We start from the raw sequence: 18,656 nt of genomic DNA on the forward strand, positions 1-18,656 counted from the left end.
GATTTTTTTCTTTATTAATATGTAAAATCATAGTAATTGATTTGCTAATGTTAAACCTCAGGTGTACTTACCTTTGTGTTATATTTTTTTGCTGTATTTTGGATATAGCTCGACTTATGTTTTGTTAGAATTCTTCCAGCTATTTTCACTGTTAAGATTGGCCTTATAATTTTTCTTTCTCTTACCTTCCTTTTCACATTTAGTATCATTGTTAGGCTACCCTGACATAATGGGTTGAGGAGTTAACCTATTCTTCCTGTTCTCTGAATATGTGTAAGATTTGAGTTATTTTGTTCTCACGTGCTTGGTAGAACTTACCGTGCAGCTCTCTGTTGGAATTTGCTTGGGGGAGTACTTTTTGTCTATCAAGTCAGTTTCTTTAAATGTTGTAGGACTCTTCAGGATTGTTTGGTTGGTTGGTTTGACAACTTATATTTTTCTAGGAATTTGTCAATGTCACTTAAAACTTTAAACTTAATGGGCACGAAAATATTCCTAATATCCCCTCATTATCTGTTTAATATGTGCAGGATTTCTTGAGAGGTCTCTTTTTTTGTAGTTCTTTTTTTTTCTTTTTCTTTCCATCATTCTTACCAAAATTTTATCAACCTCACTCGTGTTTTTGAAGGAAACAATTTCTGGATTCTTGATATTTTTTGTTATTTTTAATGTCCTTGACTTATGCTCTATGTTTAATATTGTCTTCTTTCTCTCTTTGGAATTACTTTGCTGTCTAATTGAGATGAGTGCTTAAGTTATTAATTTCCAGGCATTATTATTTTCCCATTTAAGGATATTAATTTTCTTCTGTGGTAGGCAATTAGGCAGACATAAGCAAAGCAAGGATGATGGGCCAGGTATGAAAGGTAACCAGGGTGGAAAGCCATGAGCACCTAGCAACAGGCAAAACTGGGCTGGTACCTCACCCCCAGGATAACCTTTCCTCCCCTAACATATCACTGGCGTGAGGTTGGGACCCTCCCCTGGCCTTTCCACCCCTGGTATGATACCAGTCACGGGGGTTAGACCCCCGCCCCCTTAGAGGACAAAGGAACAAAGGGGCCAGAGATTAGCCCTTAAGTATTAAGTCCCCGGGACAATGAGGTTTTGACCCACATCAAATGCATCTAGGCCTCAATTGTGTTTCAGCTCCAAGCCCAGAAAAGGAGCAAAACAAGACAAGGGATGCTGCAATGACTAAGGACCCCTTGTCCTGGTGCCAACCAATCAGTAGAGACCACGACCCTGAAAGGGCACACCTGGAAAGCTGATGAATATTCTATTGGAATTCTCTCCTGAGACCTCCAGAATAATACCCTCAAAATGGAGGACCCAGTGTGGCTCTCTTTATGGACCATACCGAGCTTTTCCCCACTCCCTCCATACCAGGCACTTGTTCCTTGCCTCTCTCTTTCTCTTAAGCTCCAAGGCCCCTTCTTTTGCCTCTGTAAGTTGTTTCCTGAGTCCATTTCTTCTCTGCTCCCTTCTTCTGCCTCTGTCATTTTCTAAATAAGCTTTCTTTTATAGTTTGAGTCTTGACTCTGAATTCCTTCTTAACCAGATCTCAAGTATCGAGGTTGCTGAACTGAGATCCAGTCTGACTCCACCATTTCACCATCAGTACTTCTGCTTAGTTTTAGTTGTGTTGTGAAGTATTTTTATTTTTAATCCAGTTTAATTTATTATGAAATAATATGGTTGTTTTGTGGGATATAGCTATATAGAAATGTAGTTTTCAATTTTCAAATATACAAAGATTTTAAGGTTATTATTTTTTACTGATTTCTAGTGTGAATGAATAGTCGCCAGAGTGCATATTCTCTATGGTTTTAGTCCTTTGAAATTTGGTAAGACTTACTGTATGGCCAGCTTTGTTTAATATTTACAAACATATGTATGTATACTTGGACAGAATGTGAATTCATTAGTGGTTGGGGCACAGTTTTTCTATATATTTCCCTTTGGTTCATTTTGTTAAATCACGTGTTGGATAAATCTTCTTTACCAATATTGGTATTCTGATTTTCACAATTATTAAGAGAAATGTGTTAATACTCCCCACTATGATTATGGAATTGTCTCTCCTCATTTTAGAGTTCTGTCAATTTTTGCTTTATATTTGAAGCCATGTTGTCCTGGAAATTTAGTTGGGTTTTCTTTTTTAATCTGCCTTCTTTTGAGATGACCATTTATTTACATGATTGAATTGCTGGTAAATGTGTACATTTAAACCTACCATTTTACTTTATATACTTTATCATGTCCTTCCCCCCTCCCCCTTTGGTTCTTGTCTCTTGTTTGTTTTTTGTTTTTTTTTACTTTTTATCTTCATTTTTTTCCTTTTTATTCATTTGGAAGTGATGCAGTACGTATATTTTATTTATGATTAATCTAGAAATTATGGCAAGAATACATACCAAAATTCATCAGTATCTTTTCTCTCTTCCCATATAAGGAGTTACTGGACTTACAACCCTCATCCACTCACTTTAGAGTCATGCTGTTGTCTTTTATTTTGAAATTTGATTCCAAGACCCTATAAAATCCTGGTCTTTGAATCAAATATTGTACTGTTCTAGATTTACATAGTCTATGTTCATTACTTGTAGACATGTAATTACTTGTATACATGTACTGTTCTTGATTTACATAGTCAATGTTCATTACTTGTATACATGGACAGAATGTGAATTCTGTATAAAATTGTACTTTTCTTGATTTATTTAGTCAGTATTCATTAATTTTACCCAAATATTTACTCATTTTTTATCTTCTTCATTACTCTTTGCATTTGTGACCTTACAGGGAGGAGCATCTTTCTTCTACCTTGAATACTTCCTTTACAATTTCTTCTAATGCATATTAAATCTCTGTGCTTGTTTGCCTGAAAATTTTATTTATTTTCTTAAAGGATATTTTGCTGGATATGGAATTCTAGGTTGACGTTTTCTTCTAATACATTTTTGGATACTATTCTGATGTTAACCAGTTTTCATTGCTGCTGTCAAGAATGTACTGTAGTTTTCAACTGTTGCTCCTTCGAATTTAATCTTTTTTCCTAAAGGTGTTTAAGTATTTTATCTTTGTTTTAGGTTATTTTAAGTTATATTAGTAGGGCAGCTCCAATGTGTAGCACTGCTAACTTTGTGTATTTTGGTTTTCTTTTAATTAAAAGTAAGTTGCCCTCGTCTATCTTTTATTTTTTTTCTCATTTTTTTTTAAATAGCACATTTATGTTGAATTATCTAAGCTTCTCTAAATCCTTTCATCTTATTTCTATTACTATATATATTATTAGTAGAGTCTTAGACTTTGGCCTTCATTTCTGTTTTCATTTTTTTTTTCAAGTATTTGACCATTTTCATCTATTACATGCCAACATTTTTTTTTTGTTAAATCACATTCATTTGCCACCTAAAAATTCTTTTCTATTTTTCCTTTTTATATCTTTGTATATAACTCTTGAGTTGATTTTTTTTAAGTATTATTAATCTTTGAATGAGATAAATTTCTTATGGATCAGGAGCTAGGGCTAGGTTCTAGGATAGCAAAATTTTTGCTTTTCCCTTAGGATACTATTTCTTCTCAGCAGTGCTCAAGATGAAAACTCTTTTTCCCCTCCACCACCTGACTGCCAGACTGGTTTTGGAAACGTGGCTTCTTTCCATATTCCTGCCCATTCATGCCTTTCTGCCCTTGTTTATACTGTATTCCCTTACCTGATTACTTTCCTTTACATCACTATTTACTTTTAACTCATTCATCAAGGCTAGCTCTTTCAAAATAGCTTCTTTTATTATTTCTGTACTCCAGTTGCTTCCCCCTTCTCTTAAGTCCTATTAGCCTTTGTGTTATATTGGTCATTTTGTGCATAAAAGGTTGTTAGTTTTCTGCCAACTATAGTTCCACATATTACATAATTATCAGTCATAAATAACATGTATTTGAGGGTGTTACAGTGTGCCATTTACTCTTCTAAACCCTATATGTGAATTCATTTACTTAGTTCTCATACCTGCCTTCTAAGGTAAGTATTATTGTTGATGATTAAGTAATTTGCCTAAGACAGCATAGCTCTCAAGTGACAGAGAGCAAAGATTTAAATTCATACTCTTTACCACTATGTTTTACTATCCTAATCAATATTTACTGGTTCAGTTTCCCCATTATTTATTAGTATACTATAACTGCCTTAATTCATATGTTTTTCTTCAGAATTTGAACAGACTGCAGAAATGCATTATTTTTTAAAATCTATTTTAACCAGCCATTATTATTCTTGAATTATCAAAAAGGTTTTCATGTTCTACACATTTTACATTTCTGCACATTATAAAAATATGTGAATTTTTAATTTTTTAATGTAATCTCTGTGTTGATAGTAGTACTGTAATTCTGTGCTTTTTTTGCATCTTGGATGAGGTCTGAACATTATTTTTTTCTTTTGATAAAAGCTTCCTTCCTGAGTTTTATTTTTTAATCATGTACTTTTTAAGGTAGTATTCACTATTGGAGACAAGAACAGTTTGTGCCTCGCTAGGACTGTATGAAATGTGTTTATTTATAATAATCGTAGGGAAAAAATAAGGTAGTTTTGGCCTCAGTCTTTAAATAGTTGGGAAATTGTTAGCAACTAGGTCTTAGTGTGCTTTTCTCCTATGTTATATTTTCATTTGTTTTATAGTATACTTTTATCAAACTCTTCTGATTTCCTGCTTTAGACTTTTGTCAAAAACAGACATATAGAAATATTAGCAACTGCCTGACTTCCTCTTTAAAACATAGAAGTCATTTTTTAAAATATAGATAGTTCACAGGCATATTTAAGTGCGTCACTTTTTGTTTTTGAAACTTTCAAAATAGTATAATGGGTGTTGTCATATTTTTATAGATTAGAATGTTGTTTCAAGAAAGCCTAATTTTTTTCTGAGTTATATAGAATATCAAAATAAAAGGCTTTTTTTTTTTTTCAAGAACTTTTTAAGAATTAGAAATGTAGGGAACATAGTTAAGATTATTTGTGATAGACACATGAACTTTTCATTTGTTTTTAGATCCTGAAAGGCAGTTCTTTTACATTAAGAAAAAGTACTGAAAGCAATATATTTGGAAAAAAGTCTTTACTCTGCTTTAATGTTTCCAGCATTTTATTGATTGTCTCAAAGGATTTCAGCCTTATGACTTTGATTTCCAAAACTTAACCTCAATCTGTGAAAAAATAAAGTTTCTTTAGCATGAAGAAACTTTTATGGTTTTGAAACAGAATTTACTATTTAACAAAGCCTTAATAAATATTTGTATTACTGCTTTTCTTTTTGAAGGTATAAAAGATTATTAATCATTTTATTTCATTGAAAATAGCAACTAAATGTAAGCTGTTCCAGATTTGATCTGGACTATGTAGTGATAACCCAGTTTCCCTGGTAAGATGCAATAATGTGTATTATAATAGATTAAATGAGGGTCATCTTTGTGTTTCTCTGTGAAGTGCAACATTTAAAAAAAATATATTTTTTTGTTTTGGGTGGTTAGGTGATTTAATATTATGAAATGAAAATGTCAAGAGGGTAATAATAGAGTTGGATATTTGCAGTGTAGAAAAATGTGAGAAGGCTGGAATTTATGTTTCTAGCTTTTGTGTCTTATATGACGCCATGATTTCTCCAGAAGAAGAGGTATTTTGTTTTTGTTTTTGTTTTTTGGTAGAACAGCTAGCTTCACAAACTGGTCATTGTTTATGTGGAGCCACTTCCAACTAACAGTAATGCTTCTGGTAAGTTAGTAATCTGGAGTAATGGCAATGTTCCAGAAAAGAATCAAAACATAGTGAGTAAAACTTTAGCCACAGTAGCCAGTGTCTTGAGAGAAGGATAGCATTTTTTTCCTTTAAATCGTTATCGATATATTTCAACTCCTTTAACTTTGTTCCTTTATTATATTGGATTTGTGTAATATTGCAGTAGAATGATCTGGTATGGTGAGTGTTGTTTCCTAAAGTCTCATTTATTTTTTTCATTTTGCCATGTCTATTATCATAAGGTTTTATCTTTGCTTGCAATTTAAAAACTAGTCTATTATATGTATTTTAGATTACTAACTTTATATGTTTGTATCTGTAGTCACATGCAGTCTAGGAAGAGCTGAAAAGATTTTGGACTTTGGAATTGGGCTTTATACCTTTTTCTTTAGAGTTAGCTGTTTGGCATATAATTTAACTCCTCTGAACCTTGATTTTCTAATCTTTGCAGTAATTAATAATGACCATTGCATAGGCTTAAGAAGTAAATAAGTAAACCTTGTGGTTCTTCCACACAGTAGATACTCAATCAAAGTCATTTCTTTCTTTGGTAAGGTCTTTTTAAAAGTTATTTCTAGATTTCATAATGCCATATCTAAATAATTTTCTTCAGGTTTTCTAATGGTCTCCACAGAAGAGTAAGAGCTGTCAAAGAGAATTGTTTGACTTTTAGACTAATGAAGACAAAGGGAATTTGTTAGGGAAAGAGGAAGGCAGAATTAAAAGTTTTCAAAACAATTTTAAAAAACTATTTGCTTAACTACTCTGTGTGCCCTGTGTGACTTGTCAGGGTGCCATTATATACTGTGTTTTATTGAAACATATGTTTTATTGAAACTAGGACTTTTGGGGGTAGATTGTTTAAATGTTAGGAACTTAGTAACATTAAGATGATTCAAAGGAAATAACAACTATGTGCCTAGGAAAGTTTTTCTACCACCTGTCTTTTTTTTCTATTCTAGGCGTTTATTATATACTGAGGATCTCTGATTGTATGCTATTAACTATCATTATTCAAGAGAAGATTAATTTTATCTATCTAAAGTAAGATTATCATAATTAATATTTTATATTTGGAGTACTTAATATTTTAAATTTTGGAAGTAATACCTTCTGCAAACCTGATTGTAAATCCTTTGAGCATATTTGACTCTCCTTCTTAAAACAAGCTAATGTCAATGTGCAGGCACTGCTTTTAGAAACATGGGTGTGACTAGTGAGCTATGAAGAATAGATATGTGGTAACAAAAGATGTGAAAGTGGCTTATGTTGGCAAAAACAGTGTGTTATAAAATTCTCCTAAGGTTCAGAAAATAGTTCCATATATCTAGTTGTTTTGTGGCTTTTCTTGTAATTTTAGTGTTTGATGCAAAAAAAAAATTGGAAAAACAGGAAAGTACAAAGAAGAAACCCTCAAATCAAAAATCACGGTAATCTTGTCAAAGAAAGTCATTTTTAATGTTTTAATGTATGCCAGTGTTGTATTTTTGCCATGTTTGTGTGTTTGTATGTGTATTTACAAAATTATTTTACAAAAATTATATAATGTTTGTTTGCTTTTTTTTCTTTGAAAATTACTGACAGTATTTTTTTACAACAGTTGTGTTTGACAGAAGAAAAACAGCATGAAAGTATTAATGGGTAGAGTATTTGTAAACTTTTCAGTTTAGTTAAGAGTGAGGCTAGGATTGGTTAAAAAAGGAATGAGAGACTTGAATTTTACCCACAGTGTTCAGAATGACTTAAAATCAAGGATGGGTTCCTTTAGCTGATGAGCACTTTTTCTGTGATCATGACTTTTGGAGTATTAGAAGTATTTTCCCCAGTGAGATTGTTGATTTCTCTTTCAGAATAGTCACAGAAGGTTTAAGGGGAAAGAGAGATACTTTTCTAAGAAGAACATAAGGTGGAATCAGCCAGACACATGTAGTTCCAGTAAATATATTGGTTCTAACAATGGTGAAATTCTGATATGCCTGAATTTGGAAGAAACCTCAGGCCCTAAGCAACTCTGAAACATTTTTTTCAGATAAGGAACTCATTTGACTTTCAAAAGTCGTGTAGTAGTTAGTGTAACAAAGTAGTATGGGAGACAAGTAATATAGTAATTGATTATTCTTAAATAATGTGAAATATATTACTTTTCTAAATTTCTCTATTTTTGCTTTGTATGTTTCAGATGTGCAAGACTTCTCTCTCTGTTTTCTACTCAGTTCTGATTATTCCCATCTCATACTTTTTCTCTCTCCTCTTTAGGAACCATTATGCAGAATTATTGTATATTTTAAAATCATTATCTTTATTGAATACTTATATCTACCCTATTTAAGGTTTTGTAAATAGGAATGTTTAACTTTATGTGCCTTTCTCAAAACAATAAAATTTAATTAGTGTTTTATTTCTACATAATTCTAAATTTATGATTAATATTTTTACTATAATCTTATCTTTACTGTTATTAGGAGCTCCACATTTTATCTGAAAAGAGGATTTCCACTCTTGTAATGGGAAAAGAGTATTGGTGAGAGTAAGCTGAATGGGGCAGGAATTGAAAGCCCATGGGGAGTAAATTACATTATAGAAACACTAAAATAAGTTGTGAACCTAATTGTTCCTCTTACTTTAACAATTAAAATATAAGTGCTCATTTATGTGTTCTAATTTCAAAAAGAGAGAATACTAGAACTTTCTCTTTATAAGAATTTTGAGATGTTGACCTCTGCAGTGGTGCCCGTAGAGGGGCAAGGCTGGAGGGGCCAACGCTGCGCCCCAGGAGGGTGGGTGCTCGGGAATGAAGTCTGGGTTCTAAGACCTTGGGAGCTGTGACTGAGGGGAAGGGTCAGATGCGGTCAGGGGGTACTGCTGCGGTGGCGGGTCCTCAGAGACAGGTCCGGACATCCCTGCCACAGCCAATCTCCTCTGGACTCGAATGCCAAATGCCGGTGGAGGCGCATCTCCGGCAAGGTGAGAAGTACTTGGGGGCAGAGTACTTGGCAGGTCTTGAAGGGGTCCAGTTCTTTGGATTGTTGAACTTAGAACAGGAGCAGAGATTCCAGACTCAAGAAAAAGGGCTGAGCTTGATCGAGGCTACCTCGGAGAATGATAGTACTTTATGTCCAAGACTGAGAAATGCCAAAGTAGAAGACTTAAGGAGTTTAGCCAATTTTATTTGGATCTTGCACTGAAACTTTTGTCCTGGCTGTCAATATTTTGGACAGATTCTTGGCTCTTTGCAAGTGAAACCTAACCATTTGTCTTGCATTTGAGTCTTGTTTTTTTGCTGGCTGCTAGAACAGTTGAAGAGGCAATATTCCATCCGTTCATGATGGAACCTGGGTTAGTCAGTGCACATGTACTGCCTCTGACATAAAACGGACAGAACAAATAACTTCAGAAAAATTGCACTATGAATTGGAAACTACTACTGCCTTAAACCTTTTGTGCTTATATCATACTATTATACTTTGTCATACTTCAGAAAGGAAAGAAATAGTGAGCCTTGATAAACTAGAAGCTCAGTTGAAAGCCTGAAACTTATTATACTTTGTCATACTTCAGAAAGGAAAGAAATAGTGAGCCTTGATAAACTAGAAGCTCAGTTGAAAGCTTGAAACTTACTATACTTTGTCATACTTCAGAAAGGAAAGAAATAGTGAGCCTTGATAAACTAGAAGCTCAGTTGAAAGCTTGAAACTACCAACTTACTTTTCTAAAGCAAAATCATCTGTATTAGCTTTGTGCCTTCTCAATTTGGAAGTAGAAACTTTGAAATCCATTAAATTATTGGACATTTTCCTGCTTGTTAAAAAGCATTACAGGGTTAAATGACACCGAATTCATTTACAAGGAGGGAGTTAGTTCCTAAATGCCTAGAGGACTACACTCCTAAATGTCACAAACCAGATCTTAAACTGGTTTGGATTGTTTCAAGGCACACAGCTCAAAACCTCCACAACAGTTAATTATAGTGCCCCTGAGCTACCAGCAATACCAGAAGGAGGTTGTTTTGATGAAAGCAAAAGTGGGGATTCTTGTAGAGATAGGAGTTTGTGAAGAGAGTCTTAGTAGCTCTCCTTCCAGTGGTCAAGAGTGGACTTTCTTTTTCAGCTTCAAAGTGGCACAGACACTGTGCTTTCCACCTTAGAAATCTAATTGTTCTGTTTCAATTTACAGTTTCTGTACAGGTTTTAAAGCAATAAATGAAGGAGTAGGCAGTTTTCTGGTCCAGCCCCCATCTAGGCAGGAATTGCATAGACTGGAATATACATATCTACTTTCTATTTCTTGTTCAGATCAAATCTGGCCTATTTTCCTGTTTAATCCTAAACCATCCAGTAGGTTAGTGCTTCTCAAACAATTAATAATACTTTGGACATTGACACTTTATTTTTCTTGTTGATCTTTAGCTACTTGGGGGAAGAGGGAAAGTTTTGATACCTTCAATTTATTACTTTTCAAAAACTTTCAAAGATGAATAGTATAGCTAGTCTCAAACCTTTTATAAAGCCTTCAGGTGTTTTTATTTAAACAGATTAGGAGAGAACCAGTGCTTCCTTAGCAGGGAAAAATGGATAATCCTTTAGTGGTTTATCTTAAATCTCACCCCCCGCCCCGCCCCATTCTCAGAACAGAGAATGTACTCTTGAATGTCAAACACCTTTGTTATTGGTTTTGTAAAAATTATCACTTACTATCTGATGCAGACTCTATAAATTTAGGAATTACAATATTGCCATTTCTGTGAATATTAGTATATAATATGTTGGTTGAGGTTTCTGCCAAAGCAGAAATAACCGACAGACTATGGTTGTTAGATAATTGCATTTCTAATGCCTAAGTATTGTCAGACTGTAGTATTATTTTAATGTTATTTAAAACAATCCATAATCTGCTAGTTTTGCATGCACCTGTATGAAAGCAGTGCAGGAAGTTGAACAGAACTAGGTAACTATGGAATTGATAAAGTGTTGATCTAATAACACATTTTATCTCATTTTTGTGTATTAAAAAAGTCGGCTTGATTACATTTTATTTCCTTTGTAATTCACGTGTAATTCAAAAATAATAGTATTAGTATATTGGTGCCAAGATTGAATATGAAGTTAAAAAAAAACCTGTGTAGTGTTAGAGTTTTAAGTACATCTGTGTGGTGGTACAGTCATGAGAATAGGGATTTATAAACTCTGTACACATGAAATTTTGTACAGTTTTTAAACTTTATAAACTATATGAAAATGTACATAAAATCTTAAAAAATGTACATAAAAATAACTTTTTACCTTGTGTGTGTCAGTCTAGTAATTGCATGTAAATATAATTTATTGTGTATTCTGTATTATAAAGCAAACATGATGGCTTACTTTTTTAGTGGTAAGTCAGCATCCATTGGATGTCTTCTGAAGTGGATCTCTTTGAAGTTATAATGGATTACAACTCAAAAATATTAATGAATCATAAAAGAAACTTGAGCCCTGGCTGGATAGCTCAGTTGGTTAGAGCATTGTGATCTCAGGTCAGGGCATACATAAGAATCAACCGATGAATACATAAGTAAGTGGAACAACAAACAAATTGATATTTCTCTCTCTCCCCTTCCCATCCCCCCACACCAAATCAATAAATAAATACTTAAAAAAAGAAAATAAATTTTGAAAAGTCCCAAAGGCAAAGAAAAAGAGAAACTAGATGAGTATATGGATGGGCATTTCCATTAAAGCCATCTGAAAAAACTTGGAAGGTTGCGGTGAGGGGGCACCACTGTGGTGGCAGGTCCTCGGAGACCACCGAGCTTCCTAATTACCCACAAAAAAGATTAGGGAGATTTCTGTATATTACACAGTCTCTGGTGAGTATACAAGTAATGGAGAACAGACAGTTTACTTCTAAGTTCTTTAGAGAAGTATTTGTGTTCAGTGACTAAGCAAAAGGAAAAATCTTTACTCAGATTGAAATCAGTGTCAAATGAAAGAATTTATCGTAGAGTTAGCTTTATAAGTTATCTGCTTGGGCTCCTGTAAAAGAAAACCCTAGTTTAAAAAAATAAGAAATACCACATAACAAGAAGTTCCCAGGTAGTTTCCATGGTTGATTGACTCTGGTCCAGTCTGTTTTTCTGCTTTGCTCTGTCATCATTAGAGAACTGACTTCATTTTCATTTCTCTGTGGATTGGATGTAGCATTTGTGTATGTCGCACACAGATATGAAAACTTATAGAAGAATAAAAGTAGATTTTTCTCCTCTTTCTGTTTGTTTAGGAGTAGGAAACATTTCCTAGAAGTAACCACGCCCTCCCCCACCCCGCCAAATCCTCATATTTCGTTAACCACTATTGTGTTCCATGTATTTCTTAAATCAGTCTTTGGTGAGGGGCATGGAATTGAGGATTGATAATTATTTGGGATAGAATGGATGTATGTGGGGAGTTCAGTCTCCATGACCATTATAGTACTATTGTAACAAATCCCCTTAAGTAGTAGATTCAGAATTTATTGGTGTGTGATTTTGTTTAAGAGATATATGCTTTTGGTTAAATTTCTTAGTTTTTCGTACATCTCCCTATCTAAAAAATGGAGGTGATAATGCCAAGTTCATAAGGTTGTTTTTAGAATTAAATCAGATAAGGTAGCATGGATTCTGACATTTAGTAAATATGCAATAAATAATTACTATAACTGGTACTTTTATTTCTGTGTAGTTTTATACTCAAAGAAGACTATGAAAGTGGCATTTTCACTTTAAAGGATTAGTTTTGATTTTTCCTGAAGATACAAGGGCCTAAACCAAAGTTAAGAGTTCCCATTTTCTTTAGTCTTCCTGTACAAGGGGGACCACCCCCAGAAAAAAAAGCCTGAACTTTATTTATAAAATATTGTGTATTCATTCTTACATGTCTCAACTTCAGTCACCTTCAAAGTACTCTGCATCTGATACAATACACCTGTCAAGACTTTTTTTCCACTGCTCAAAGAGTTTTTGAACTTGTTGATTTTGATGCCTTTTAGTGCTTCTGCTGTTTTTCTTGTTTCATCTCTTCCACATTGGCAAAACATTTCTCTTTGAGGACTTTTTTTCATCTGGGGAAACAAGAAAAAGTTGTTCAGGGCAAGATCGGGTGAATAGGGATGGTGGGGCACGGGGATCATGTTGGTTTTGGTCAAAAATGACCAAACACTCAGCATGATGTGGGCAGGTGCACTCGAAAATCACCCATCATGAAATGGGCAAACACGTTTAAGGGTCTTATAAAACTGAAGCCGAACGCAGCCTCTCACAAGAATGCCAGCTGGTGCACTGATACACATGGGTTCCTAGAACACTCACCTATCAGGGGAAGCTTGTACTACCAAGGGGCCTGCCCTCCAAAAGATAATTTCTGGAGTTTTTTTTGGAAATTACAGTAGTAACAAAAATGGGGAAAGCATAGTAAGTTTAATATGAGCTGCCATTAAAACAATTTTTTTTACATGGTTGTGTCAACTAATACTTTACTTTTCCTATTTGAAGTAGCATGGAAACTGAAGTGACATATTTTATGAAAATGTGCTATTAATGACATTAGTAATTTTCCTTAATGCAGGCTTTTACAGTTTTGTCTTTTTGCTATAATAAAAAATGTAAGCTGGTTAAAGTGTAATTCTCTCTCATTCTTTGATACTTGCAGATGGCTTGTTCAATCAGTATATCAGTCAACAGGAGTATAAGCCACGATGGAGTCAAATCATTCCCAAAAGCACCAAAGGTAAGTCCTACTTTCCAGGTTATGGGTACTTTTGCTATAATGTCTCATTTTCATATTTCCCATGGTAGCTCAAGTTTCACAGTGCTCTGTTAATGAAAAGCAGGTGTTTAAAACAAGATGTAGATTCCTTAACTAGATGGCCGATTTAGTTTATTATATTAACAATTTTGAAACCTTTTTGTTTTACTGCTCTAACAGAAGGTAGGGCAGTTTTACATAGGATGCCATCATTAGCCACTTCTATAGAGACACTGTAAAATTATAGGCCATTGTGCTGTAATGCCGCACGTATTCCAGAAAAACCTTAAGTTCTGCAGAATTGCCCACTAAAGCTAATAGGGCTCCTGACACTAATGGAAATGAGCATACCATTCTAGGTCTATGGAATTTTATATCCAGGTCCTAATAAAAATGAGAGTAGTAATTCTAATAAAAATAAATAATATTAGTATAGTTAAATATTTGCAAACACTTACATTGAACATTACAATGAGTTTGGAGCGTTAAACTCAGGGGCTCATGTTTCCTTTGAGCACATTTTCTTCTAATAAAAGCTGTTTTAGTCATAACTTAAAAGCGTCATCCAGGATATAGTTTTCTTCACTGATCCGTTTTTTCACTTTATCTTCACCCTCTGCTCTGCAAGTTGGTTAACATAGAGTAGCAGTTCTTTAATACAACTACTTGCATTAAAGGAAGGCAGTTCTATGGATATTCCTTTTGGTCTTTTTCCTATAGTCTTCATATATTGAGTGCTAAGGGCTTCTCTTTAATCATGAGAAAGCTTTCTTCTGATAGTGTTAAACATTAAAATACGGGAGAAAATTGCCATAAGCTATATAATTTCTGTCATATGAATAACATTTTCTTATTTTATCCGTCATATATGAGGTAATTTTCTTCAAAGAAACAGATGTTACAGCAAACAGACTGTGTATTTGAAAACAAATGGATTAAATATATAAAATACAAACATACTGACAATAAATTCATTTTTCTTAATATGTTTTTGCAAGTGCCAATACTTACTCGGGGAAGAAGGAAGAACAGAACAAAACTTCAATGATAATGAGCTGCAAAATGTAAACCTAACTCTTAGTAAAAAGGAGAAAGAATTTGCAGAGAACTTTTGAATGATTAGCTCTTAAATAGTAATGAAAAGCTTCAGTTTTGATCTTAGTCTTTATGTATAAAAAGTGACATTTTAATCTTTTTCATAGTACCTGTGTGAAATTAGTAAAAAGCTGGATGTTTCCTATTTTACATAGGAGGAAGCTGAAACAAGGAAAGGTGTTAGTCAAAGTAATGTATTTCAGTTAATGTGAGAGTTACAAAGAAAACCTTAGGTTTTCTCATTTATATCAAGTAAGACATTAGAATCCTGTAAGGTGTCGAACTATTGATATGAAGTTATGTCTTCATTTATATTAAAATTTGGTATAAAGTAAGATTAGATACAAGTTTAACATTAGTTTTCTCCTACAGAAGTTTAGAAGTTTCACTGATGGAAATAAACAAAGGAAAGTAAATCTTACATGTTTTCAGTCAGTACTCATGTAAAATAGTGATCTATTGTGTGGGAACTGTTTTCTGAAATAATGACACAAAGTTAACACAGTAAGAAAAGTATTAGTATAAAACTTGATAACCTTGTATCTTTAGGTATCTGGTTTTATGAATTTTTAAAACTGCTCATTATATTTACAAGTTCTACCTGGATTATAGACCTGATATCTAATTCTGTAATTGTTTTCCACCTTCACTTTGTCACTTTAGTAATTTAGAGTTATCTTGTCTTGGGTTTTTGTGGAATATTCTGTGTCTTTGCTGGTTTATGGCATTGGTTATAAATACATTGAAAATACCTTCCAATTGCATTAATAGCCTGAAAGCAATTGCTAAAAAGAGAAGATCATTATTATAAACACAACTATTAGTTATGTTATTTTTTGAGTCATTTTACTTATTCTTAATATTGAAAGAATAAGTGTGTGTTATTTTTACTATTCATTACAGACTTATGAATAAAGTTATTCCGGTTTTGTGGTTGTTCTGTATTATCTCCTTTACAAGAAAATACTGTTTCTATTTTAGGTGACGGGGAAGATAACAGACCAGGAATGAGAGGAGGTCATCAGATGGTTATTGATGTTCAAACAGGTAAGGGATACTTGCAACGAATAGCAAATTTTTGAAAAATTATGCAGTTTTAAATATCAGGTAAACATGAATATACTTCCCATTCACCACAAAGGTTAAATGTTACTGACCATAACCAAGCAGCAGAGGAAATAGGCATTAGCCATGGCTATAATCTAAACTAGGCAGTGACTCATAAGAGAGGAGAGGCTGCTGCGCAGATGCAATAAAATAACCTAAAAGAAGTGTAATGTGTAGCCCTTTATAGTGTGTAATTTTATTTGTATTTGATTTTCACAGTAAACTGTGATGTATTTCTGGATTTTCAGTGCATTTATATTTTAATGCCATACTATGGAAATTATAGCAATAAAACAGACTTAAGATATATTTTTAGAAGAAGAGACTACCAAATTAGGTAGCTTAAGTGTTGGTGGAGCCATTAATTGCTAAACACTGTTCACAATCCTATAAATAATTTATTTTAGTTATTCTTTTTTGCTGCCTTTTAAGTTTTCTATAATTTAGTATTGAAAATTTTCCTTAGATTTCTACAGGCTAGGACAGCTTAAATATCATTATATTTAGAGGTTAATGCTAAGATTGTGACAGGTTTCAAATCACCATCTTGACAAGCAAATAATAGCAAGAATTTAGTATAATTTTATTTTCTGATTTTAGAAAATTATCTACATCGACTGCCAATATTCATCCAAGTAATATGTTATGTTTTCCAATGTAACTCATTCCTGTTGTGTTATGCTCACTCACAGTGTTATAGGAATAAATAAGTTGTTTTTGAGGATCATAAAATAATTAAGAAATAACTTAAAAATACTTTAATGTAGATAATCTTCTAGACATTAATATATTTTCACAAATATTTTATAAATAACAAGAGAAATTATAATATTTAAAAATTAACTGCTTCTACTCTAAAACATATCATAATTAAAGTGCCAAAGTTTAAAAATAAAGAGGGCATCTTAAAAGCAGCAAGAGAAAAGCAGTTAGTTACCTACAGGGGAGTTCCCATAAGACTGTCAGCAGAGTTCTCAAAAGAGATTTTGCAGGCTAGAAGAGATTGGCAAGAAATATTCAAAGTCATGAAAAGCAGGGACCTACAGCCAAGACTGCTCTACCCAGCAAAGAACTCATTTAGAATTGAAGGTCAGATAAAGAGCTTCCCAGACAAGAAAAAACTAAAGGAGTTCATCATCGTCAAGCATGAAATGTTCTAGGGACTTATTTTAGAAAAAGAAGATCAAAACTATGAACAATAAAATGGCAAAAAATACAAATCTACCAGCAATTGAATCTAAAGAACAAACTAAGCAGACAGAAGAACAGAAATAGAATCATGGATATGGAGCAGGTTTTGATGGTTGCTGGATGGGAGGGAGATGTTGGGGAATGGGTGAAGAGGTGAGGGGATTAAGAAGTACAAATAGGCAATTACAGAATAGCCATGGGGGTATAAAGTACAGTATAGAATTGAGTAGCCAAAGAATTTACACGCATGACCCAAGGACATGAACAATGGTGTGGGGGTGCGATGGCCTGAGGGAGTGGGGCGTGCTGGTTGGAGGGAGACAAAGGGAGAAAAATTGGAACAACTGCAATAGCACAATCAGTGAAATCTAATTAAAAATTTTTAACTGCTAAATTTGTATCGTAACCTGTGAACTTGTTTAGCAGTGTTATTAGGGTCTCTGGACAAGGTTCATTTCAAGACCTAGGGGTTTGCTTTCCTGATCTTGGCCTCTCTTCTCTTCCCTCCCACAGCAATAGGCTTGACTCAGCTGTGGAGTCTTAGGCATCTGAGCATCTTGTTTTCTACCTGAGAGTACAATACATATGCTTATTGCTTAAAGAACCAGATGTATGTACAAATGTTTTTTTAATCTAGAAAAATGCAATACTTGATGAAAATAGAGGTGAAACTTTTTGTTTAGATGGTCTCCAGTAGCTTTTTTTCTCTTTTGAACATATAGTGGAATTTATAACGTGTTTTTTAAATTTCTCAGTCATAACTGAAAATATTATTCAACTCTTTTTTTAAAAGTATGACAATAATATACTGAATAAGGGGGGTTATTTGGAAAAGCTTTAATTTTCTAAAAAAAAAAAAAATGCTGCTTTTTTACCATGTGAAAGTAACGTGGTTTATTTTAATATTTGAAGCTCACTTCTCCAGGGAGCAGAAGGAATTTTTATAGTGCTTAGTGTATTGATTATTATGCAGTAGGTAAAGTATATGTGTAAGAAAAGAGAAAATTTTCCTCATATCTGTAATCTATGAATTTTCAAAATAGAAAATAAAAAGATTCAAATAATATGCAAATGTCACGACAGAACTTAATATGAGCAAGTCATGAAGATTAAAAGGTAATTATTTGAGTAAGAGATCCTTGAAGTGAATGCAGTACAATGGTAAAGGTCCAAATATTTTTCTATAATGTCTTTCTCTTATGCATTAAGGGTAGGATTTCCACAAACTCTTGATGGTCAGCGTATGGTCCTTAATTCCACTCCATTTAAAAACATATCTCAAGGAAAGGGAAAAAAATTGTTTGAATATTTACTTCATTTGCTTTAGTAACAATAATTATAAGAAAGCATACCAAGAATAACTATTGTAGTTATGGATATTACTCCAGATGGGGTGTTTGAAAGAATAACCTCTTTTTGATACCTTATGAGGATTTATTGATAGGGTAACAAAGTCTACCAAAAATTGACCTACATCTGTACTTCTAGTATCAGCATTAGTTTATAAAGAGTAATGGAAGTACTTTGGAAATGCATTTTTAAGCAAATATTTCTACCATGGAAGATTTAGGATTTGTCCAGTAGAGGGATTTTTATTTAAAGCCATTTTGTATCTGCTTCAGTGCTTTCTAAAAAACTTTATGAGTGTTGAATCAAGCTTTATTTAGGTCTATGGGTGATGATAAAACTAGATTTTCAGCATTTAACTT

At 33.3% G+C, this 18,656-nt stretch overlaps 1 protein-coding gene across 4 annotated transcripts in view; it reads left to right on the forward strand.

Moving 5' to 3' along the window:
- MKLN1 (muskelin 1) overlaps positions 1-18,656 on the forward strand; it is a 341,476-nt gene that overhangs the window by 242,138 nt on the left and 80,682 nt on the right. For all 4 annotated transcript variants that reach the window (XM_054564059.1, XM_054564060.1, XM_054564058.1 and 1 more), the window contains 2 exons: positions 13,459-13,536; positions 15,631-15,696. In XM_054564059.1, coding sequence (XP_054420034.1) covers positions 13,459-13,536; positions 15,631-15,696 — 144 coding nt within the window. The remainder of the gene's footprint in view (positions 1-13,458; positions 13,537-15,630; positions 15,697-18,656) is intronic.

Source organism: Pteronotus mesoamericanus, unplaced genomic scaffold (assembly GCF_021234165.1).
Source record: "Pteronotus mesoamericanus isolate MK-2021 breed Mesoamerican mustached bat unplaced genomic scaffold, CSHL_Meso_final scaffold_85, whole genome shotgun sequence".
Lineage (NCBI taxonomy): Eukaryota > Metazoa > Chordata > Mammalia > Chiroptera > Mormoopidae > Pteronotus > Pteronotus mesoamericanus.